General features: G+C 35.4%; 2 protein-coding genes across 2 annotated transcripts in view; both read right to left on the minus strand.

The window, feature by feature from the left end:
* Positions 1-5,301: 5,301 nt before the first annotated feature.
* Positions 5,302-9,037, minus strand: LOC138241274 (vitellogenin-like). Its single transcript, XM_069194524.1, has 5 exons — positions 9,027-9,037; positions 7,824-7,902; positions 7,569-7,728; positions 6,609-6,770; positions 5,302-5,411 (listed from the first exon to the last, which is right to left on the minus strand). The coding sequence occupies exons 1-5, from the start codon at positions 9,035-9,037 to the stop codon at positions 5,302-5,304; spliced, it is 522 nt and encodes a 173-aa protein (XP_069050625.1).
* A 188-nt stretch (positions 9,038-9,225) lies between these two features.
* The window catches only part of LOC102690547 (vitellogenin-like), a 37,017-nt gene continuing 21,423 nt past the window's right edge, over positions 9,226-24,819 (minus strand). Inside the window, exons 14-30 of the mRNA XM_069194530.1 lie at positions 23,147-23,271; positions 22,966-23,061; positions 22,499-22,618; positions 21,956-22,145; positions 21,111-21,198; positions 20,594-20,779; positions 19,713-19,854; positions 19,299-19,390; positions 17,617-17,871; positions 17,406-17,409; positions 17,077-17,292; positions 15,438-15,583; positions 13,237-13,378; positions 11,792-11,906; positions 10,674-10,854; positions 10,136-10,233; positions 9,226-9,308 (exon numbers count right to left, since the gene is read on the minus strand). Of these exons, the coding sequence (XP_069050631.1) occupies positions 9,226-9,308; positions 10,136-10,233; positions 10,674-10,854; positions 11,792-11,906; positions 13,237-13,378; positions 15,438-15,583; positions 17,077-17,292; positions 17,406-17,409; positions 17,617-17,871; positions 19,299-19,390; positions 19,713-19,854; positions 20,594-20,779; positions 21,111-21,198; positions 21,956-22,145; positions 22,499-22,618; positions 22,966-23,061; positions 23,147-23,271 (2,279 nt within the window). The remainder of the gene's footprint in view (positions 9,309-10,135; positions 10,234-10,673; positions 10,855-11,791; positions 11,907-13,236; positions 13,379-15,437; positions 15,584-17,076; positions 17,293-17,405; positions 17,410-17,616; positions 17,872-19,298; positions 19,391-19,712; positions 19,855-20,593; positions 20,780-21,110; positions 21,199-21,955; positions 22,146-22,498; positions 22,619-22,965; positions 23,062-23,146; positions 23,272-24,819) is intronic.

A 24,819-nucleotide genomic window follows, 5' to 3' on the forward strand; every position in this document is an offset into this window, starting at 1 on the left:
CTACCCACAGGATCCTCTGAAAACTATCTGCCAGTTCCCTGACAGTGTCGCTCTGTACTATTTATGAGAATCTATCTTTACTATGAAAATGGATTTATAATAGAAGTTATTAGTTTGGATCCTATCCTTTGGCACTTATTTTACAAAATAATAATTGTTAGCATGATAATCAGTAGTGTACAGTAGCTTTTCCTGTCTGTCCCTATCATTTTTCAATTGCTTATAGACTTTCCAAATTCATTGCTTCACCTAATTCTTGATTGGACTTTATCTTCATGACCTGATCCAAGTGTTTGATCTCAGTTCAGTTGATTACTTCATTACCCCCTTTTGGTTTCTGGTTGAGGGAGAACATGTGCATCTGGCTCAGACTCCTCTCACCTTGAGGTCAGCACCAATATGGGATATTTGATTTACTTGTTATGCTTAATATTTTTTTCACTTTGTTTTGCTGCCAATATCTTTAAATTCACTGCCAAATACAGTCGTATTATTATTGCTATTTCTCTACAATTGGACTACCACCTTGACTTGGATTCTATTGCTGACTGCCCTCAGGTTTGAAGACTAAGGGCTCTTCAAAACCACCCACTGTCCCCTGATCTAGGATTTCTCTCTCAGCTTTTGTTGTGTCATCCCAGCTTTCACCGAAATGTTTACAAGGTATTCCTCATTACAACACTGCATCTTAAATTTAATTATTTCCTTGTAAAATCTACCTATGACTATTTCCGGGATATTAGGATAATACGTCCTAAGAGATACATCCACTGCAATTCTTGTCACTATTTTCTTCCTACCTCTATGAGCAGTGTTACTGTGCCTACAGTACTACTATACCTTCTCCCTGCATGTCTAGTTTTACTTCCTTCTACTTTTAATTTTACTTCTAATTTTCCTTCCTTCCTTCTAGTTTCTCTCAACTTGACAATGTGTGTCTTAATAATTGGTATTACTTATGTAATCCACCACTTGTTTATTAGATCTCATTCCCACTGCTTTATTTCAGTTCTGATTTTCTGCCCTCTGCCCTGTTGTCCTTTATACAATGAACAAACATTGAGCACTGGAGTGGTACCAATGGCCTTTAAAACAGTTGCAGTTGCAGTTACCCTGGTGCCAAAAAAAATCGGATTTGGCTCTGGGCAACCTAAACAAAATGTGCCCCATATCTAACCTGTCTTTTCATGCAAATTTTGGAATGTTCTGTTATAATTCAGTTGAATAACTATCTCATAGCAAATAACATCTTCAGACTCTTCCAATCTGGTTTCAGACATACAGGAGAAAAACTGCTCTGTTTAAAGTCACTAAAGATTTTTCTTATTGCTTCTGATTCTGGATATGTTTCTATCCTTATTCTCCTAGACCTCATTGATGCTTATGACACTTTTAACCATGACATCTTACGTTCTATTCCTGAGTCTGTTTCGGAGTTTCTGACATTGCTCTTAAATGATTCAAGTCTTACCTTAGTGATAGCCAACACTTTGTTTCTCCTGGAGGTTTAAGTTCTGAAGTTGAGTTTGTTAAATCTAATGTTCGTCAGTGCTCGATAAAGGGCCCCTACTATTCAGCATTTACATGTTCCCACTTACCCAGCTTTTAAGATTACATGGTCAAAACTATCATTTATTGTCACGCCCGACATCCCTCCCTAGAGGGCGCTCCACTGCTCCCATTAATGTTCGTGTGATTTAGTTCTCCAGGTGTACCCTTTTAGTGTTATTATTTAAAGACCAGCTCCTCCAGTCCTCGGGGCTCATCATTAGGGTAAGATGTCGCGAGGCCCGCCTAGCACCAGGAAACCCTACGTCCGTCTCCTGAGGGCATAGGCCTTATCCCCGACACCTCCTGTTTCCTGAGCCCAGGGTCTGGAGGATCTCGCCCCGTCACCCTTGGACCTCCATGTTTCGTTTGTCCTTGTGCTCACCCCTTCTGGGGATTTTAACTTTGTCGCGTCCCAGGATGGATTTCTAGTTGATGGACTCTCGGACTGTGCTTTGACCTGCCCTTGGACCCGTTTGGTTTTGGATGCCATTTTGTCTTCCCCGTACACTGTTTCACGGACTGTCACTATTATTTTGTGCACTATTAAACCCCTGTGTGTTCCTTTTTACCACGCCTCCTGTTTTCTCCAGCTCCTACCGCATCGTATAGGGTCTTCTACAAAATCTGACACGGATTTCAGTCCGTGTTCGTGACATTTATATGCTTTTAATATTCAAATCTATGTCTTTACTAAATCTGAAATCTTGAAGTGGCTGTCTCTGGTCTGTGTTAGAGGCAGACTGTTGCTCTGCTGTCTGTTTTTTACATGCCTGTCTTCATTTAAATAATGACTGAAGTCATACCTCTAGTCACCTCCCATCAACTATGTAAAGCCATTGCAGTAATGTTATCTGTGGGTTGCAGTGTGACTCTGTATTTGAATTTCAATCTAAATTGAAAAACTTGATTTGACTTGGGGTGATATTTCATCCAGGCTTGACATTCGACCCAAGTGTACAAAATATTGTAAAAACATCATTCTTCCACCTCAGCCAGAAGGCATCCTATGTTGTCACAGAATGTAGCTAAAAAGTTGGTCATCACCTTTTTTCTTCTCTGGAATTGGTTACTGTAATGACCTATTCACTAGGGTGTCTAGATCCACATTGAACAAATTTTAGTATGTCCAAAATAGTGCAGCCAGAATCCTGACCTAGTTGTTTCAGTGGTTTCCTATCATGTTTTGTGCTGGCTTCAATATCTCCATGCTGACCTATAAGGCTCTACATGACTTGGTACCTCAGTAGCTCTTTGGTTTATTAATTTCTTACTCCCCACCTCACAATCTTTGTTCATCCAGTTTTGATCTTCTGTCTGTCTCCCAAGCCGACCTACTGTTCATTCTATGGGAGACAGGGTCTTCTCTTGCTACAGTAGGTGCTTCTCTTGCCCCTTAGCTCTGGAATTCTATCCCTAAGAAAATCAGAGTGTCACCTTTGCTGGGCACTTTCAAAACTTATTCTTTAGAACAGCTTTTATTTATTTGATTCTGTGTCTTCCACTTTACATCTCTACTGCATTCCAAACCTTTCTTGTAATTGTGTTGATTCTGTTATCACCCATCCTTTTATGCTCTTGTTAAAAGTGTATTCCTTAGTAGTAGTTGTTTTTCTCAGTCTAAGCTAGATGCTTGAGAAGGGCCACATATGTCAATAAGTGGTGCAAGTATAGTATTGATAAATATAAGAGCAGTGCCTATATGAAAGTTTGTCATCAGCTGTGCTGATTTAATTAGCTTGGCAAATCTGTCTTTGTATCTTTTAGCCTTCCTTCTTTGACCTCTTCATGTCTCCCAAATTCAAGTCCTGAATCCATACCACTGATCTAAGATCACATCTTAGGGAAGCTATTACTTCTTAAATTGTTGTGTGGCCTAAATACAAGAGTAGGGTAAAGGACAAATATGAGAACAAAAAGCTGCTTCCGTGACTTTCTGTTCTCTCAGTATCCTTTTCAGGTGAGCCATTGTCCAGTCTCTGATATCGGGTTAACAGAATTTGGAGACAGAGAGCCTTGCCATGTGAAACAGATGCAGTTGGGTGCTGGATGTGTGTCATAATGTCTCCAGCCTTTTTGTCCACAGTTCCTTAAACAACCTACTGTATGGCCACCATTTACTCAGGCATCTTTTTCTTTTTAAAAGAAGCAAGAATATGTATCACCTGAAAATGTATGTCCAATAGCAAGCAATTTCAGTATATAGCCCCTCTGGCCATTTCAAGATGACCAGGGATGTATCATGTGTATCTATCAATCTTAATTATTGCATATATTGCAGAAAGTGCCCTGTCATTGACATTAGCAAAACAGGAAAAACACAATTTATTTCAGCCTTCTTACATATAGAACAGCAAACTGAAGTAAAGGGCTGATATACAAATATATACTCCTCAGGAATCACAAGTGTTAGCATGTGCTGACCCTTTCTCATTACTTTGGACAAGACCAGTCTAATGGATAATGCCATACTTTAATATTCAGGTATGGCAGTGTATAGTCATTGTGGTGAACTGACCCTCTTGAATTGGACTCAGGGGCAGTAATGACAACCACCTACATTGTTCATCACCAGTGTTTTCCAATGTTGACATGCAAGGAATTTTCATTTGTAAAGGTTTGCCAATATTGAATTATTGTTACAGTGAATTAGTAGGGAAATATGCTCAGCTGTGGAGTAGGATAATCACTCTGTAGCAGAATTGATGAGCTGGGACTGTGGAAATGGGGTAATGTTTCAACAGTCCCTGGGAAGCATTCCCCACATTTTAATGAGGAAATTAGGGAAGTGGCTGCACCTGGGGACACCAGCTCCCTATAAAAGTACTCACTTTGGGATCAGAATTTGTCTGTCAAGGCCCTCACAGTCACAGGAACAGTGAGTGCAAAAGATTTCAGGGTTAGATTACTGGGAGGCAGTTGTTTAAAAATTATAGTATATTTGAGTGGAGTGAATTCTGGCAAAGACTATAACTTATCAAATATCAGCTTTGGTTGTTTCTGTGTTGGCTCACTGGTGAGAAAGAAGAACAAGACCCGCTAAATTGAATCAATAGGTAAGGAACTTCCACTGCTACAGGGGTTGTAATGGGAAGTTACAGGGAGTGTAACATTGGTGTGGTTTCCTGGGCTGTTTGATCTCCCTCTATAAGGTTGGGTTTATGTGCAGATCCACATGCTATGCTACCATCGAGGGGCATCTGTTACATACTCATATGAAAAGAATGTTTGTAGCTCACTGTTTTGTTAATAGACAAGAAAATGGAAGATTAGTAGTTCATAAGTGTGCTATTGATGGAGGGCTCCACATATGAATAATATTTGCATTAAGTTTACACAACATTCTGTCTGTGTTTAGTAAGATTTCAAAGTAGAGCTAGGTCTCAGTTTGTTTTTTTGGTGCTGACCATGCACAGAAATGTCAGTGACCTTCTGGGACCTTTGTTTATATCCGTGGCAGAGCTCCAAATAGCAATCTTGATTTTCCACAAAAACGTGTGAGTATGTGTGCCCAGCAAGGGACTGCGAACCTGCTGCTTTCCAGGAAAGACTTTGGCTCCCCTATTACCTTGAATTGGATGAAGCAGTCAAAAACCGGATGGATATTAATGGATTAACACAATTTAATTTGATAAAACAACCTAAAGACCAGACATGATATGCAATAGTGTATTTAATGGCCACTCTGTAGGCATGCTTGTTTTTCAATGCATTGTCTTTTTATGTTTTATATGGAATGATCCTATGTTCAATTTAGGCTTCAGAACATTCAGTACCACTGCAGATGCAGGCAATGTGGGCTTCAGTCATTCCTTCCATTTGCTCAGATTTGGTCACGATCTCTGTTTGGCTCAAGTTGTGATCTGCAGAATCAATTTGAGTCGTTAGTTGGTTTAAAGAAAACCTATACTTTCAATAGTTCTGAAATGGTTATGAAATAATGAAATCTCTGTCACAAAATTAAATGACAATCTATGATTTCAAAAGTTTTACTGCATAGAGATTTTATATCTAATTAGTACTGGGCTGTTCATCACTTTATGAGTTGTAAATATTTTACTATAATAACTATCATTGTCAAGTACTAAATGTGTCTCAGTCCAACAATTGCATTGTCCAAAACTGATTATCTACTGTAGAACAATTTGATCATATTTATCTCTAGGCCATTTAGTTACACAATTCAATGAATGTTTTGTACAGTATAATTGTATTTAGATGATATTGATTAAAGTAATTATTTCTGTGTCTTTACTGTTTTAAAAACTTTTCTATATCTTACTATAGGTGTTTTTATAATCTGGGAACTGAATGAGAAACAATTATATATATATATCAATGGACAGTGAGTTTTTTTGCCCACTTATATTTTTGCTTAATTATATTTTTGCCCACTTTTAATTAAATTGGCATCCATATTTTGTGTTTTCTTGAATACTTAAATACTACTTAAACACAAGCTACAATCCAATAAAAGACCAAATACATAAATATGTAAATATGCTTTGGGTATGAAGTAAATGAAATTGATTATAACTATCTAGTGCCTTATGCGGGTTTTTCTTATCCACCCAACTTGGAAATGTTCCCTAATCTGGAAAGAATTAAGAAAGGCAGGAAACTTTTACCCCTTATATTCATCAAACCACTCATATTTAGACATTTTTTTTTGTTGCCCTGGATAATGAATCCCATCCCTTTTCTTGCCAATGCTCTGCCAATTGTGCACTTAGGGAATCCTGGTCACAACTTGAGTAGTAACATCATCCGAGTTCAGATTTATGATGTCTGGACCAAAGAGCTTCAGTCGAGTTGATTGAACCATTAGGAGCTTTTGGTGTCCTACACATTTGAAACTTGCACTTTATATTACTTATTACTTAACAAAGGATTTTCCTATACATTTACAGTAATTCGTGAGAGCATATCTAAGCATTTTCCTAACGCATTATTTCCCATTTTACAGGAAAATCGAACTTCTACACACTATCCACATGTGATAGTCAGCCAATTTTAATGTGAAATTGAAAATGAAAAACCATTGTAAAACTCAAGCCTACCCAGGGGAACACAGTGAAATCGAACCGAGATGTGGACTGTGTCAGATGCTGAACATCCTGGTCTGCACCTCAGCACTGGCTCCACTGTGTAGCAGTTTGATTCTCTTCCCATCAAGCTGACATGTTTCTCCAGCTTTACAGTCTGATGTTGCAATTTACAAACTGAAACAAGATGTTAAACAGTTAATGTATAGTTTCACAGACAAAACTACACTGCATAATTTTTTTTCTGTTGATAGTGTAATTTAATGTTTTAAAATATTAAATAGCACCATCAACAGAAACATTATATAGCATTCTTGAAAAATTCTTTTCAATTAGATTTTCTGAAAAGTTTCCCTATTGGACTACTATAATAATCTTTATAATATATTAACTTCAAAATTGTATACAATATCTTGCAATACATTTGTTACATTATTCTAAAATCTAGAAACAGATTTTTAACATCTTGTTAGCTTTGCTGATATTGAATATTTCATTCATTTAAGAATCCACACTGATGATGTGACAACTGTATGAGGCTCCACGGCCCAAACGTTTGTGTTTTCTTCCTTCTCTTTTTAGCATGGAATAAAGCTATTAGTCGTTCCTAAAAAATACTGCCAGTTTATGTATTTTAGACATTTTAGACATTATCATTAACATACATTGTTGGTACCTTTATAATTGTATAGAATAACTTGTTAACACAATTAAAGTTTTAAAAGCACAACAGTGTAATGCAACAGTATACTGTACATCTGTTAAATCAATGAGAAATATATTTTTAAGTGCTATGGAAAACTTAGTTCTTAGGAAATCCCACTCAAACAATCAAACAAATAAATACTAAAAAAATGTTTACAAAATGTTGTTCAAACAACAAATATATGAATTAAAAATGAATCAATGTATTTTATTAATCTATTTATGTTAATTATCAATCAGTATATCTGTATTGTTTGAGGAAATGTTTACCATCTGAACAGACTTCTCCTTGCAGAATCCAGGAATGAACAAAACTGCTTGGATTCATGGCTGTGTTCCAACTGGGCATTCTAAATTCAGTCTTTTTTTCTCCATCAGCTTTTCCACACATGCCACACATTTTTCCTCTCATCCAGGACTCAATCTCAACCTGAAATGGAGCAAAAGCAAAATTACAGGAACATTAGCAAGAGCCATTCTAAGCAAAAATCAAAATATCAGGTAGCAGTAAAAGATAAAACTCACCTTCACTGATTCTCCACTAAAATATAAACTTCCAAGTCCAAGTGTTGGTGCTTGTACTAAGATACCATCTCCATGTTTGCTGATAAGTAAAGTCCCTGTTAAAAATAAGTTAAACATGTTATGTTGCTATCACATTAGAAAGTTAGAAAATCGGGTTTGAAAAGGGGAGGAGGCCATTTGTTTCATATAGCTTATTTGTTTTTTAGTAACCAGTTGATGTGAATATTGCATTTAGCCATTTATTGAATGAAGCCAGGTTATCAGCTTTAACAACATGGCAGGGTAGCTTGTTCCACAGTCCCACCATTCTTTTATAAAGAAGAATTGCACCTCCTCTTAGCTTTAAATATACTCTCCCTTTGTTTTAATTCTCATTCTCCTGTTTATGTTTCATTGTTAATTCTGAATTCCATGGATTAATTTTGTAAATGCTTTTGAGGATTCTAAATAACTGAATCAGGTCACTTTCTAAACTTTTTTTTCTGAGATGTATTTCTTTTTTTGTCCATTTACGACCATTTGTTTTGAGTATAGAAATATAGCTGGTTGCTCTTCACTGAACTGATTCCAAATCAGCAATATAATTTTTGTATTATAGTGCACAAAATTGTATAAAATATTCTAAATTTACAGTTTTACAAGTGCGCAGTATGACAGAATGCCCATAACCATTTTGTATTTTAAATTCTATGCTTTTAAACTCTAATCTTTACATTGTTACATTTTGTTTTGCTTTTCTAGAAAATGTTAATGTACACCTTAGTCTTTCACATCTCAGTAGCTCTTGCAAGCTCTTTGTTTTCCATTTTAAATTCTGAGTTTATGTTTTTGCTATGTGAATGTGTATCTATTCTCCTAATTTTGTATTGTGTACAAAACATAACTGCAAATGCAATTGGTTTAAAATGATAGAATCTAAATTATTGATATACTTTTCATTAGGGTGAGGATAATACCCTGTGGTACACCATTAAAAAGATCACCCCCAACTGGAACATTATTTATACTGTTTTCTATGCCTAACCATTTCTTAATCCCAACATACAAGCATTTCATTACCTCAAACATAAGAATTCATTTTTATGAGGATCTTTATAAGAAGCCTTCTGAGAATTTAATTATACTGTATCATAGTAAATATTTGTTTGTACATTATTACTTTTACTGTTACTTTTTAAAAATAACTGAAACAACAGTACTTACTCTAAATCCATTCTGACTATGGCTTAGAATCCTATTTCCATATAGATCATCCTCTATTATAGCTGTGATTATTGTTTCCAATACAAAAATTAGACCTTACATATAAGAGAAGTAAGACGTATTTGTCACGATTATAGTCCCCCCTCCTTAAGGGTGCTCCAGCCCTTTCACTTGAGACTTTATTCTGTGCACCTGTTTCCTATTCCCAGCCCACCTTAAAAGCCAGGCGCAGACGCTCATCCAGGCTCTGCATCTGATTTCCGTATCGTTCGAGTCCGGGACCTGGAAGCGCCTGGTCCCGTTAAGGTTTTAATCTCGGTTCCCGTTCCTGTTCCCTGTCTGCCGGTTCCGACCCGGCCTTCGTGTTTTAATTCCTTGTTCTGATGGATCTCCTGGTTTTGGACTTACCCTTGTGTTTTGGATACTCTCTAAGGACTACTCTTTTGGATTGTTTGCCTCCGCCACACCTCCCCCGTGCACCTCCCCCAGCGCACCTTGGACACTCCCCCCTGTCTTCAGCCCCGTATTCCTGCATGACGTTTCCCCAGTGTTTCCCCACTTCTTCGGATTGTGTCGTCCGCATAGGGTCCGGAAAGAACTGTTTGTTACAGTATTGTTCGATAATTGGTTCTGTCTTTATGAATTGGCACTACATTAGTATTTTGTAATCAAAAGGGATAGCCCTTGTTTGAGTAATTGTTGGGAGGATGTTGCTAACAGTTTACGAATAACATTCTCTACTACTGGTAGAATACCATCTGGCCCTGAAGGTTGTTTACTGTATATTAATTGCTTCTAGTTCTTTTGACACATACTGACTTACTATATATAATAAGATATGAAGAAGAAGAAGAACAAGAAGTAGAACTTGATGTTTATTTAACTTGATGCATATTGTTGATTGTTTCATTAGTAAACACCTGAGTGAAATATCCATTTCAAATAAGCATTTCTTTTTCATATAGATTTCCCATTTTGTAAAAAAAAAACAATCATAATATGAATGCATATGCACACTTTGTTTTCCACCCTTTCATCTGTTCAACAGCTTTTAGAAAGAATGTAATGTATAAAACCATGTTTTTTAACCTGCTAAAAAATGCACATACCTGATGAGTCTTTCAATGGCAAGGTTGACAACAGCATTGGAGAGTCATTCAGTGTCAGTACAAGATCCCCTGCACCTGTATGGTAGATATTTAGAGATCTGGAAACAAATGGTTAATGGAGGGTAAACATCACTCAGCCTTGCATGTAAGAATGTAACATTAGCATATAATAAAACTCTGTCAAAAACATGTTAAAATTATTTTCACTGATAAAAGTAGCTATTTTGTTATACATTCAATACAGGATTTTTTACATGATAATACATAATATTTACAATTCAGTTGATTTTTCACATTTTTTTTCTGTAAAGCACTGGTTCTCTTTATTTTCCAAGGCGCAAAAATTGCAATATACAGTACATGAGGGTAATATCAGCTATAGATAGGTATAGCTGAGCATCAAATACAGATTATCAGAGCTGTAAAAATAGCAACAAATTAATGTCTTAAAATATAATTCTTAAATATATTATTTTACAAAGTTTTTTTCTTATTTTTATTGTACTTATAAATCAAATTTGCTTTAATTTGTTCATACCCGAAAGGTGTTCTGATATTAACTTCTTTCTTGTTGGGTGTTTCTTGTTTCATCAGCACCAGAAATCTGAGGTCATCGGTGCAATCCTGGGCTAAAACGTGGTAACAAGCTTTTGGCAGCAATGAGGTAAACTTGATGTTGTTAAAGGTTTTAAAGTTATTTCCAGTAACAGAGCACTCATCTGAAAAAGAAAATGGAATTCACTCAGTATTCCAGAGACTTTTTGTCTCACCAATTTTTAAAATGCAGATTTCTGTAATTTGTTGATCAACATTAAGGTTGATTCTCCTTGATAGATATTTGGCTTAGGTAAACCCATTTGATTGAAGAATTAAATCATGTCCATTAGGGGAAACTAAGTGGAACAAGCCGAGTACAATAGTTTTTGCAAAGGCTATGGTGAGGTTAAGAGAAAAATGCAAAATAATTTAACACTTTGACAGTGGTTATTTTTACTCAGTTTTATACACTGCATAGATTGGTATATAGATGCTGAAAACATTTAACATCATAAAGAAAGGAATTTAGTATTGGTGTTATATATAGAGGATAATATTGTATTTTAGAACACTGAAATCTAGCACCTACAAAGATAACGCCCAAGAGTTATGATTTTCCACACCTGCCAAAAAATGATACACTGACATTTAATCATTGCTGTTAATTACCATAAAATTTGTGGGTAGCACAGTGGCAAAGTGATTAGCTTTGCTGCCTTGCATTGTTTGATTCCTAGGATGCTATCTGCCCGTGTTCACATGGGTTTCCTGTGGGTGCTCTAGTTTACTCTTGCACTGCAAAGACATGCTGGAAGTTTAAATTGGCCTCTGTAAAAAAATTGGCCTAAGTATGAGTCTGTGTCTGATTGTACCCTTATACAGTACATAGTGTCTGTGATGGACTGGCATCCAATCCATGGTGTATCCCACTTGCACCCAGTGCATCCCAGGATAGGCTCCAGGACTCCGTGATCCTGAATTGGATAAGGAGTTATTTAAATTGATTCTAATTATTAGAACTATAGTTCTAATATATATATTACTATATTTTAGTTCTAATAATATAAATTATTAAAATATAAATATGGCTGATATTCTAAGAAATCATACAATATTTACCCTTATTTTCATCAACATCTGTGCACCCAGAAGGTTTTAGGTCAATTTCTTCTTTGGACCGTCGGTGTGTAGGAATTTCAAATGGGAGAGGAATAGTGTATCCATACACAGTTAACTGAAAAGAGATGAATACATAAACAAACTCAAATAAGAAATAAAATCACTCATATCAGGTCAGGGATCCCGAACATAATATTGAGTTATCTAACAGTGGAGTGTGAGCTCTCTTTAACATTCAAACAAACAGTGAGCTACATTTAATGAACTACCGTAAAAGTGTCAACTGCACTGCTACAATGAGCAGCACCTCAAGCCTTTCGGCCATGAGCTCTGAATGAGCTGGGATTTTTTCTCCTGTTGTATTTTTTCTTTTTGCTGGATTTTTCTCTTTTTTTAAAGCCTTTCAACCGGGAACTGTGAATGTGCAGGGATTTTTATCCCCTGTTGCATTTTTCCTGATCACAAGATTTGTTCTCACCTTGTTATTTTTGTCCTATTCCCACAGTCACCTTATCAGCACTAACTCACCAGCCCCACTATTGCCTTCAGGGAGCCAGTTATTTTGGCTGGGGGAATTAGCCTCAAGGAGGAGTGTTTATAGTTTTTCTTTCTATATTGCTGCTAGCTAGTCTATCATCACTCCTGCAGTCGCCTACCGGCATCAACTCTCCTATACCCTCCTACTGCCTTCAGGGAGACTGTCATTTTTGACTGGGAGTACTAGCCTTAAGGTGGACAGTTTATTTATTTTTTCTTCTCTGCTTTTTAAAAGGCAGTTACTAACTCTTCCTCCCACTAATTGTTATCACTGTATCTATTTTTAATTATTCAAACCTGCCTTCATCAATCAACCAGTTCGCCTGAACCCATTTCTCTCTTTCCCCCCAATTGAGCCTAGCTCCATCTCAGGGTTCCCAAGGCTGCTCCAACACCCTGTGTTTGGAGCTCAGATTGCTATTCTCTAGGACCCTAAATTCAGGGACCACAATATATCAGACTTTATTTTGTTACACCTTTAGATGACTGAGAAGTGTATTTTAGATTTTAGATAAAGTTTGTTTAAGAAATCACTTACAAGTTGGGGGTTATGAATATTTATTTTGCTTATTGGCTAAGCCCATCAGTTAAATCCTGATTTTCACCTTTTTTGTAATCCCTCATTTGTACTTATATACAGTATGCAGTATTGCATAATTAAGTGAATTAAGTCAGATGGTGCAAAACTAAGTGCTTTATGTTTTTGCTAGTATGAAGGCTTCAGTCACTCTCAGTGTTACTGTATGGCCTATATGAGGATTAAACAATGTGATGAGACAAACTGAAAAACATAGCTATGAATGAAAATAAACGTTAAGCTTCATTCGTTAAGAACGCTAGTTTAACATTGGTCATTGAAATTATTATAATTCTATTAAAAAACTACAATTAATTAAAAATATTCCTACCCCAGGAGTTTTCAGGATAACATCAAACATTGCTGAGGAGGATGTAGGCATGAGAGTTACAGAAACTTGATGCGAGGGATTCCGCTGTTGTTTCTGATAACACTGCAGGAGAAGGGCTATACCTGGCAGGTATTCATGTACCCTGAATGGGTAATAGAAGCAGAAATTAGAATTAATGCTATTAGTTAAGACCTTTGACCAAAGGTTACTAAAGATTATCTTGAAAGAGCAAGTATATCTAACAATATAGAATAAATATATATAAACAAAATGTTAATATGCAAAATATTTTAAATGTAGTATATAGTATATACAGTAGTATATAATATGTACAGTGGTATATAGTATATACAGTACTATATAGTAGTTCAAGTAGGTAGCTGCTTCAGCATGCGTAGGTTACAAAGGAACAAGTTGTGTTTTTTTTCTTCTCTTTCCAGCATAGAATAAAACTTTATTTGTTCCTATACTATATTGTGTCTTGTAAAAGTATTCACCCACTTCCAATGACATCCCATTTTATGAACTGCAAAATAATGTATAGGTATTACCTTGAGGCTAATTCATTACTCCATACATGAAAGCAGTGTTCAGTTCAGCTGTCTAGGTAGATTTAAAATAGATTCACTTACTGTAAATATAATATAACCCCCTTGGGGTTATATTCGATTCTGGTTTAACATTTGACCCACATGTACAGCATACTGTCAAAACATCTTTTTTTCACCTTAGTATCATTAACTGTGGCTGAAAAGCTGATCAACATATTTGTATTCTCTCGATTGACTACTGCAATGCTGTACTCGCTGGGGTATCTAAATCTACTCTGAACAAACTGCAGTATGTCCAAAATTCAGCAGCCAGAATCCTGACCAGGTCTGGTGCAAGTGTTCACATTACTCCTATCCTGGAGTCCTTGCACTGGCTTCCGGTCAAATTCCGCGTAGACTTTAAAATCCTCATGCTCACCTATAAGGCTTTACATGGCTTGGCACCTCAATACCTGTCTGAACTATTATCGCCCTACTCCCCACCTCGCAACCACCGCTCTTCAAATTCTGCTCTCCTTACTGTCCCCCAAGCCCGTCTACATTGTATGGGCGACAGGGCCTTCTCCTGCTATGCCCCCAAGCTCTGGAACTCTTTGCTCAAGGATATCAGAGAGTCACCTTCTCTAAACTCCTTCAAATCCAGACTCAAAACCTTCTTCTTCAGAAAAGCCTTTACTTAACTGGTTCCATTCTTCACCCCTCTGCTCTTCTTAGTACCACCTTCCACGGTCTCCTCTATTATTATTGTTGTATTGTTGTAATTGTAATTGTTTCTTATCTTGTGAAATCTTCTTATTTATTGTTGTAGTCTTCTTATTTATTGTTATTGTCATCCTGTAAAGCGCATTGAGAAGCCACCTTTAAAGGCGCTATATAAAATAAAGTTTCTTCTTCTTCTTCTTCTTATTATTATTATTATTAAATGTGTATAATGTACACCAACTGTCAAGAAAATGTGATAATATTGGAAGGGGGTGAATACTTTGCAAGGCACTGTAGGTGTATCATCTTTCTTTTGAAACTGAAAGAGGCTATTACCTTAAGCATGTTATTGTCAAGAGTGGCATGTAATACAACTTTCCCTCAGAGGTGAGAGAATGTAAACTATTGTCACATCGTGATCCTGCTTGACAAGAATTAAACTATATGTCAGCATTATAGATTGCAGTAACAAAATACAAGTACAGTTGGTCCCTATTCAAATCCTGTCTTCTTGTTTTTGCTTCAGACTTGTTTTTAATCCCAGTTTATGTCATTTATTCTTTTTTTGGGTTGGCCCATATTTTTATATTTTATATTTTTTCCCCACCCTATATCAGTACCTGTATTTTTTCGGTGTTCTACCTACACAGCTAGACATCTATAGAAATAAAAAAGCTAAATGTGTAAATGTCTGATACATTTTAATTTCCCCTTCTGTCTAGGTAATTGTAAATTGATCACCATTAATAGGTTTTCAGTCATAAAACTAAGCAATTTGGGTAGAGACTGCCTATTTTTGTGTGGTGAAGTTGGTGGAAACAATACTGTATACCTCAAACAGGGCATTGGACATCATGGCTTAGTGCAGAAACAAGTTATCTGAAATGTACAATTCTATAATGTATAATTCAAATGTATAATATTTAATTCTATTGTAAAGCATCCTACTTTTCTCCAAATGTCTTCATGAATCTTGGCACTTTCTCCCACTGTAACTTGGCCTTTACAGAAGGATAAGATCCACATTTTTCCACATATCTAGCCTCACCAGCAAATTTGTATTTCCAATGGTCTTCTCCCCATCTAACTTGCACCTGTTAAAAAAGAAACAAAAGCCTTTAAAGTGTCCCTGCTTCATTTGGTATTTAATATGTATTTACAAATGTTTAAACATGAAAAAGACACTGTACTTACATATTATAATTCAGACAACTAAAAGAAGGGCTTTTTAGCTGATTTAATTATAGTTCCATGTATCATGATTCTAAAACAATATGGCAGATCAGAATCTTACATGGCGGGCACCTGAGTAATTTAGAATAAGACTCCTTATGAATAGTACTGAATTAAATTTTATTATTTGAATTAACTAAATAAATAACATTTTTTTCAGTTATAATATTAACTACACTTAATTATAATATATAATATAGCAATAGTAAAATATATTGGGGGCACAGTGATGCAGTGGTTAGCATTCCTGAGATAGGAGCCCTGGGTTTAATTCCCAGGTGTTATGATGCTAGTACTGCGTAGCAGCGTTGTGGAGAACTGACAGACTGAAACCCAAGTGCAGGACTTTGTACATCTCCAGGCGATTAGGGGAATCTGAGGAGGCATTAAGACTTAGTGGAGGGATGAGCTGGCAGGCTGGATATCAGGGTTTGATGGCTGGCAGAAAGCTGGGTGAGGGCTGTCTGGATTGAGTACAGTGAGGCTAGCAGGAGGGCTGCCCAGGTTGCTTGACAATGGGGGTACTGAGTGAAGACAGCGAAACCAGTGGGATGAAGGCAGTGAGATAGCTGGTTAAAGGCAGAGGGACAGAAGGATTAAAGTCAGTGGGGCCAGTGGGGCCAGTGGGGCCAGCTGGCTGGGAGCTGCCAGAAAATAGTGTGAATAGCCGCTGAATTGCCACTTTGGAATTTAGGTTGCTGAGATCAGAGACTGATCAGAGACAGAGTGTCTTATGGCTCTATGGAGCTCAATGTTGTAGTACAGATATAGCAGAGTCAAAAACCTTAAATAGGCTGATTAAGTAGAAGATTGATTGGATGATTCGCTGCCTGATTAAAAGGCAGCTAGTTGAAAGAACAAATGGCCTGACATCATTCACATGGAGTCAGCCGGAGTCTAAATGCTATTGTGAATGTTAGTTTCTCATGGCAACAGGAAACTGCAAGCTTCTGCCAACCCACATGTAATGCAGCACTGCTCTCTTAGTGGATTCTGTATGTTCCTCCTTTGTTCAGGTGTGTTTCCTCTGGGTGCTCCAGTTTCCTTCCATGGTCAAAAAACATACTCTTAAGTTAATTAGTTTCTGGGAAAAATGTCCCTAGGTGTGAATGAGTGAGTGTGTGTCTGTGTGTCTGTCCTACGAAGGACCAAAGTCTCAACCAGTGTGTACCCTGCCTTGCACCTGTTGCTTGCTGGATAGGCTCTGGCACCCCTGCAATCCTGAACTGGAAGAAATGGTTAGAAAATGGATGGATGGATATATGTTATAATAGAAATATAGTTAATGTCCTTAATCTCCTCTACTTTGTGGAACTCATAATGGAGTATAAATAATTATATAAATTGATATTACCTTTGTTCTCAAGGGATCCATATCCATCACAGCATCTGTGGACATCTTCCATTTGCTTTCTTTGTTAACATCAGAAATCAGTAGTTTCATTTTGTCTTTTGTTGTAGTGTGGGAGATACAAGCAGTGGCTACATAGCCTTCTTGCTTGGCATTACTCCTTACTACGACAGCCTGGAAAGTAACTGTGGGCTGTGATGACTTCCCAAACACTCTTGACTGCAAAAGAGAGGCTATTTTATACTGATCTGCCATCCCGCTTCATCAAAATATTTTCAGACCAATCACCTCCAGTAACTCAATTATTTTAATTTATAGATTCTAAAACTTACCACACTAAAACACAGGAAAAATAAAAACAGATACAAGTGATTAATCAAACAATTATTACCTCCTCAGACCTGGATAGCTGGAGTAAATCATCATCATCATATACATCAGGATCAGACCTTTCCTGTAATTATATAAGGAGTGGTATTGGTTTGACTATTGAAAGATGAGCTCACCTGGTTTGAAAAAAAGTATGGCAAGTGAGTTACTTACTGATTCCTGTGAGGAGGAGCTTGAAGACCCCGTGCTGTTTCTGTCAGTACGCAGGACTCTGCTTTTGCTCCAATGTGGTCTTTTCCGACCATGTCTTGGCTCCCATGTGGATGAACTGGAGGAGCTGGACACAGAGGGATTCTTTCTGTGCCACTGTCTGCTTTTATGGGCATATTGTCCTTTTTGGTATGATTCACTGCTACCAGAAGAACTAGATGAAGAACTGATGCTCCTTGTGGAATTGGATGATTGTTTCTATGTCACATCAAGAAAAATATGTTAAAATGTATAATAGTTATGGTTTCCTAAGATTTTGTCAAATGTAATCAAATCTAATTTAATAGAAAATTAAAATAAAATATTATGTGCTTTAGTTCCAGGACTGTTTTTACTTTTTATGCTGTTCTTTCATAATTGTTCATGAAAACTAGAACTTTCACTGACTATATTTAAAAATTCATACCTTTAAACTGTTGAGGGCATCTATCATCATCTGATTTAACCTTTGTGATTCTTGATCTGATCCTACATTCATCTTGATACTGATCTTCTGAATAGTACCATCTGTTGGGACTGCATAAAATCATAGCATAAATAATTACTTTACAGTATCTCAAAAATATATTTCTGTGTGTTCAAAATAAAGATTAATAATTTACAACTGTATTTACATTGATATATCCAAACCTTGCTATAAGAAGCAATTGATTTGAATTGACAACATTTTCAGATTTTATCAAGGTTTGGAGACAAATGAATAAATGAGGCATGGAAACTGTAAAACAGAAACTGTTTCGACAAAATAAGTCTATGACTGCAATGTTAAATATTAAAGCAATAACTAAATAAAGATAAATAATGGCTTGGGGGCCAAAATAAACATTTGTGTAAACATAAACTGCTTCTTAATGAATGTCTTAGTAACAGTTCATATTCTCTTTCTCTCTGATAGAACAGTTGCAGTTGCTCACTTGGCCAAACTGGTGTTCCAATAACCAACATGACCACAGTTACAAATTCTCACATCAGCATCCCCAAAAGAGATTTTCAGTGCTGTTGTACTGTCTATACTCTGAGGACTGGGTCGTGAAGATGTGTTAGAATTGTCCTTTTCTACCCTCTTGCAGCTTTTTAAATGAAGATTTCAGACTGCTTCCACATTCATGTCTGGCCTCCATAGGTTTATATTTTAACACAATCATACCTGTATGGAATACTATACAAACTCTGGGATGAGAAGAAAAATAACATACTGCACTAGAAAATAAAAGTAAATAAGAGTGCTGGATCATTCTATATACACAAGGTGAAGCACACAGCTAGACAAAGCTCAATATTATGGTTTCCAATGCATTTAAATGACCCTAATGTTGAAATAAATCTCCTTTACAGGTATCACAGTATAATGAATGAGAATGTTTTAACATTGTACCTTGACCAAAATTTGTCAAAGATCCTAGACAGTATTTTATGAAGATTTATTTTTTCATTGTTTTTACATGAATTTCAACACTTTCTATACAAATCTTAATTATTCGCATTGAAATGTACCTGGTTTAAGTTTTAATTTAATGTAGTTTTCTCCTAATAAATAATAAAAGGGACACCTATTAAGAAAGAATGCATTTCTTGCTTTTGTTTCTAGACAGACTTCCATCCCAAAGGTATTTGCTTTAACACACAAGTGTGCTTCTTCTCTGTACATCTGAGCGAAATCTGTCCAGTACACTTTGTCTCCCGATTTCAGTTGAAGATTTGTAGAGGTAATTTCTTCCTGTTTGGAAGAAGAAAAGATACATTCTGATATGATTCAACTATTTATTAAAATCAAACAGATACACAAGGATTATGTAATAAAATGTTCTGAAGGAAGATAGTAAAAACATGTAATAACGATTTATTGATTTTATTACATTATTGCTAATCTCCATTTATTATTTTATACAGTATGTACTGTATGTAGACACTAGAAATGATTATTTAGATGTAGAATTTGTTTTTGTCTTTAGAATATAAAATATGGTACAATGTTATTAAATTTGTCCCTGCAATCATTTTGAAAATCTTAATTTGCTAAAACAAAGGTAAAAGCAAACCAATTTTTTTTTAGGTTTCCTAGATGCTTCATTTGAGGATGCGTTGTGCTTTTCAGATTCCCTGGTGTCAGGTACCACAACAACTGGTGTCTTTTTTGAAGCAGAGTCCTCTCTATTCCTTGAGATAGCAAACACCTGAGAGCTGCAGTTTTCAATAAGAAATAGTAAGTAGTTATACTGAGTTATACAGTGCTTTATGGAAGATGTTTACTGTGTAAATGGAAGAAGTATGCATTTCAAAAGAACATTTAATATTACAAGTATATATTATGCATGTGGTGACAGTGTAACTGCACAATTTCATTGAATGAACTATTACATTATTTTTTAAATACTTATATGAATATACTGATGATTAAATGCAGACATACTGTATTCATATTGAGGTTCAGATGCTGTTATTTGTCCATTTTGTGGTGAAAAATTATTTTAAAAAAGAGGGAAAAAAGGGAGTTTTTTATATTTTAATTGTCATTATTGAATCACTTTAGTAAAAAGTTTGACATTGAGGTAAAAAATAATATTTTTTTGCAAACAAATTACACGGATAACATTGAATCCCACATGTTGTATTTAATGTTGAAATTAAAGAAAATTAGACATTAAACTTTTATTCTTGTGATATTCACTAGGAATTATATTCACTGTGTATAAGGATCCCTGCTACCTCCAGTCTCTAACTACTTCTTGTTTCCCAAAATTATAAAAATTAATTTGTATTCACATTACTGTTTTATTGTAAAGGGCCTTCAGATGATGTATCATGTTATATACAAAATAGTATTCAGTATTTAAAGATCATGTTATAATCAATAAATGTGTGAATTATTTGAATGGAATGTTTATTACAGTGTTTAAATAGTAAGAGAAATATACTGTACCTGACTGACATTATTTCATTTTCCCTTTGGCATGGAGGCATGTCAATCTGAAACTTCCCTTCCTTTATATTCATTTTGATTTTCACTTTAAATGGTAAGACTACATTTGCTTTTCCATCAAATTGAAGAGCAGCCTGCACAATGTCAGTGTTAATTCCATGAAAACAACTAAAATCTTTGATTATGCTGCAACACAAAGCAGAAAATAATAGATATTGACGCATTGCTTAAATCATTTTCTTTGGGGAAAAATGTAATATTTTGGGGTATAGAGTATGTTGAAGCATAAATATAACATCACTGAATAATAGCTATACTGTATACAGTATATATATAATTAGTTTATTACCCTATATGTAGAATACTCAAAAATACAATAACTTCTATTGATTCCAATACTTATTAATTGTGTTTTTCTGGTCTTCCAGTATATAAATATATGATTGAACAATAAGCATTATGGTAATTAAAGAGGGGATTGGAAAATGGAAGAATCTTGACTGACTTAATATTTTACCTGATGCTGCCATCTGCTTGTAGGTCTATGTTTGAGTTCATTAGCTGGCCTAAGTGATTTGAAGGGACTGGATCAAATTTAGCTTTGGCTGCAAAACACATAGTGATAGCATCTAATTACCAGATATGTCTTATCTTTAAAAAAATAACTTTGTAATTTCAAAACTGCACTATTCATCAGCTGTATTTCTATAAAATTAAAAAATAAGAATATCACATCTGTTAGAAATTAAAATGTTACATTTAATATGTTATCTACCAGAGAAAATGCAGTTTAGGAAAAGGAGTGTTATATTAGTGTTTTCAAGGTCACTTGAGATTACAGTGGCACCCAAGCTGCCTGGTGGTGTGAGAAGCAATGAGGTAAACAGTGCTATCCAATCTGCTTGGGTCAAAGGGTATGAGAGGGCTGTGTAGTGTAATATAATATTGGTGTGACACTACAATGTCTGTTGTAAAAGCCAGTTGTGAATATCTCTATACATAATTGCAAGCATTGTTCTTTGTTTGTTTGTAAAAGAAAGGGCAAAAAACGAACTTTAAAAAAGGTCTTACTGTGTTGCACTATTTTATCACCTCTACCCTTTTTCTTCAAATCACAATATTCTGTTTTAGACCATATTGTCCCTAAAGTACAGTATTTCATTTAAAAATATTTTTATTTCCACTGCCTTTAAAGACAATTATTATTAAAATTCTGAAATGTATGTCTGATATTAAAAAATAATAATGGAAACTATTGAAATTATTTAAATTATAAACAAGATGGTTATCAACCAGGGTTACGTAAGCCATAAGCTACATAAAAGTAAGTGCATCAGATCTAAACACTAATACTGTACTTACCATTAATGAATACTCCCATCATAGAAGAGTAATACTTGCTAATTTCAGCTGGGAGACCAAGGCTAGTGGATTGTATATAGCGTGTTTCAAATATCAAATATGGTTTGGTCCAATGAAGTGCCATGCCATTTTGAAGATCTTCAATTATTTTCAATGTATTATTTTGTTTCCCTGCCATTGTGCTAAGGGTCTATGAAAAAAGCAAATTGTAGATTTCCTATTAGTCCATTTTAAAGATAATTCTTCATATGCCTGAAGTATTTTCAATAACATCCGGCATTATAAAGGTGCATTTTTATTCCTGTTTTGTAACTGTTGAAAGACAATTTTGATTAAGTAAAATTCATAAATACAGTATAAATGCACTACTTAATCATTTAATGCAGGGTTAACTAATCTTCTGTTATTTCAAATGAACAATTCAGAAGTACGTCATGAACATATTTGCATATAGATGTAAAACTGAACATATTGTGCTTTTTTAAATCTGTGTATTCACAGAATTAAACTTAATTAATGAGAGGTCTGAAGAGCAAGTCTTACCTGCATGCTGTTGTATAGCATATTTCTGTTGATATCTGCAAAGAATACCTCTTGGCCAAAAAACTTCACATAGCCAGATACAAGAGGAGTTTCTTTTGGTATGGCCTTCCATCCAGACAACTAATAGTTTATGTTTTTTTTAAAAAAGAATAGATTATTGTTGTATTTCCTGTAAAACTTTCTGTTTTAATTTAATATGTCAAATGTTCCTGTTAACAGTTCTACAACCTTAACATTAAAGCAGTTGACTTTGAAAAATAAACATCACCTTGAATTCTCTTTTTGTTAGATTAATTTTAAATTTTGCTTTGGTGATTGTTATTTCCCTTTTTTAGTGATCAGAGAGTCTTCTTTTTTTAATTCTAAATTATATAATGTGTCTGAACGTATTCTCTTTATATCCTTATACATGTCAATTGTTGACTGAATACTACAGCTTTTAAGATCCATTATCCAATATTACTTACCATTTGTAAAATTTTTTCAATTCTGCCAGGTCTGCCATTGATTGGCAGGGGATTTTTGTTGAAAAGTTCCTGAATTCCTTTAGCACGTAAACCAATCTATGAAAATGCAAGTGCACAGTATTAGAAATTCATAAGAAAATTTAAAGCAGTAAAAAGGCTAAATATAATCATCTACACTTACCTCCAAGGGTTGTATTACTCTCTGAATAAAATAGGATTTAAATCGGTACACAACAGCCGTTGGTAGAGAACTGGCAGCATTATTAATCATATAGAGGTCGGCTGCTATACCTGACAAGGTAGGATCTGAAAAGACAGCAAACAAATAAATGGATTTAATTCAGCACTTAAACCTTAGAATAAACTTGATAAGCGGTAAGAGGAATCTAATTCAATCCATCCAAATTATGAAGATGATGAAGAACTACAGTATCTTTGGTAATTCATTTAAATTCTATTCTGATAACATTAACATCTGATAACATTCAGGGTCACAGGGTGATGTAGAACTAGATTAACCTGTAATAAACACAGTGTTATTTAATTAAATTAAAAGTAGAAATATCTTCTGATTGAAAACTCTTGTTCTCATCCATTGTTGTCTCAAACATTCTAGTACAGTACCACCTCTTCATCATCTTATCTCTCCCTCTACTCTTTCTCTCTGCCTCCACACCTCTTCTACCACACTATGTCTATTCCCACACCATTCATGTGTTTTATCCTCCCCACTGTTTGGAATGAACTACCCAGAAATCAGAACTACTCAGTTCTTGACCTCTTGCAGTACCTGGTCAAGACACTTGTTCAGGCTTCAACTTGGACCTTTCAGGTATCAATGACATCATCAATAATGCTTACATAGTACTGCATTATTGTATCTGGTACTCAAGTTTGGTAGTTTAAATGTTTAAATGTTTAAATGTTTAAACACCATAAATAATATTATCTCTAATGATGAAATGACAGTACCAGTTGGAGAAGAGCATTGTCACATCCTGCTGGACAATTACACCCAGCAAACCAGTGTGATTTGCTGTAATGCTGAAGTTGGGATTAGAATTTGAACTCCCAAACTTCCTTAATTGTTATGTATTTGTATATATTTTGCTTTTGTGTATCACTTTTTATACTAGTATTATTGTGCTTGCACTTGTAATTCTATCTATTGTTTACTTTCTGTGGAACTTCAAAAATGCTATAAATTGTTAAGCAAACAAAATCTGTTTAGAAATATAAATGTATAGACATGCATTTAATGTACGTGCAAGAGTGTTATTAAAATGGATAATTTCTGATCATTTTTAAATTATTTTTAATAAATACAACTATTGTATTTGTATATGCACCCAAGATTAAAGCGTCATGTAGGATTATGGAGCGAGATTTTGGCTTAACCCGCTTGGCTGAGGGCTAACCTCCCGGCCATTGAACAAGGAGGCCAGGACCCCCATGCAGGGTGACCAAGGGGTAGCTGCAGAGGTGGAGATGGGGTAGAGGTGGGATGCAAGAGACATGCAAGAGAGAGAGATAGGGATCCTGTCAGTATTTATAGCATTTTGGGAGAGGAATGGATGTCAGAAGCGATTGATAATTATTGACAGCTGAGTCTGATTGAACTTGGTTGTTGTTATCCCTCCCGAACGTTTGTTGTAAACTCCATAAAAAACAACATTTTCTGAAGCAATTTCAATAGCCTTTCAGGCTATTGTTTGAAATCTTCTTGGTTCGGATGTTTTTTGGGTAGATGTCTCTTGTTTACTAAAACATTTGGTCTAGACCTTAACAGTGCTACATTAGTAAGGGTATGTAACATATTCACAAGCTTTGATTGCATTTTACACATCAGTTACT

Source organism: Lepisosteus oculatus, chromosome 9 (genome assembly GCF_040954835.1).
Source record: "Lepisosteus oculatus isolate fLepOcu1 chromosome 9, fLepOcu1.hap2, whole genome shotgun sequence".
NCBI lineage: Eukaryota > Metazoa > Chordata > Actinopteri > Semionotiformes > Lepisosteidae > Lepisosteus > Lepisosteus oculatus.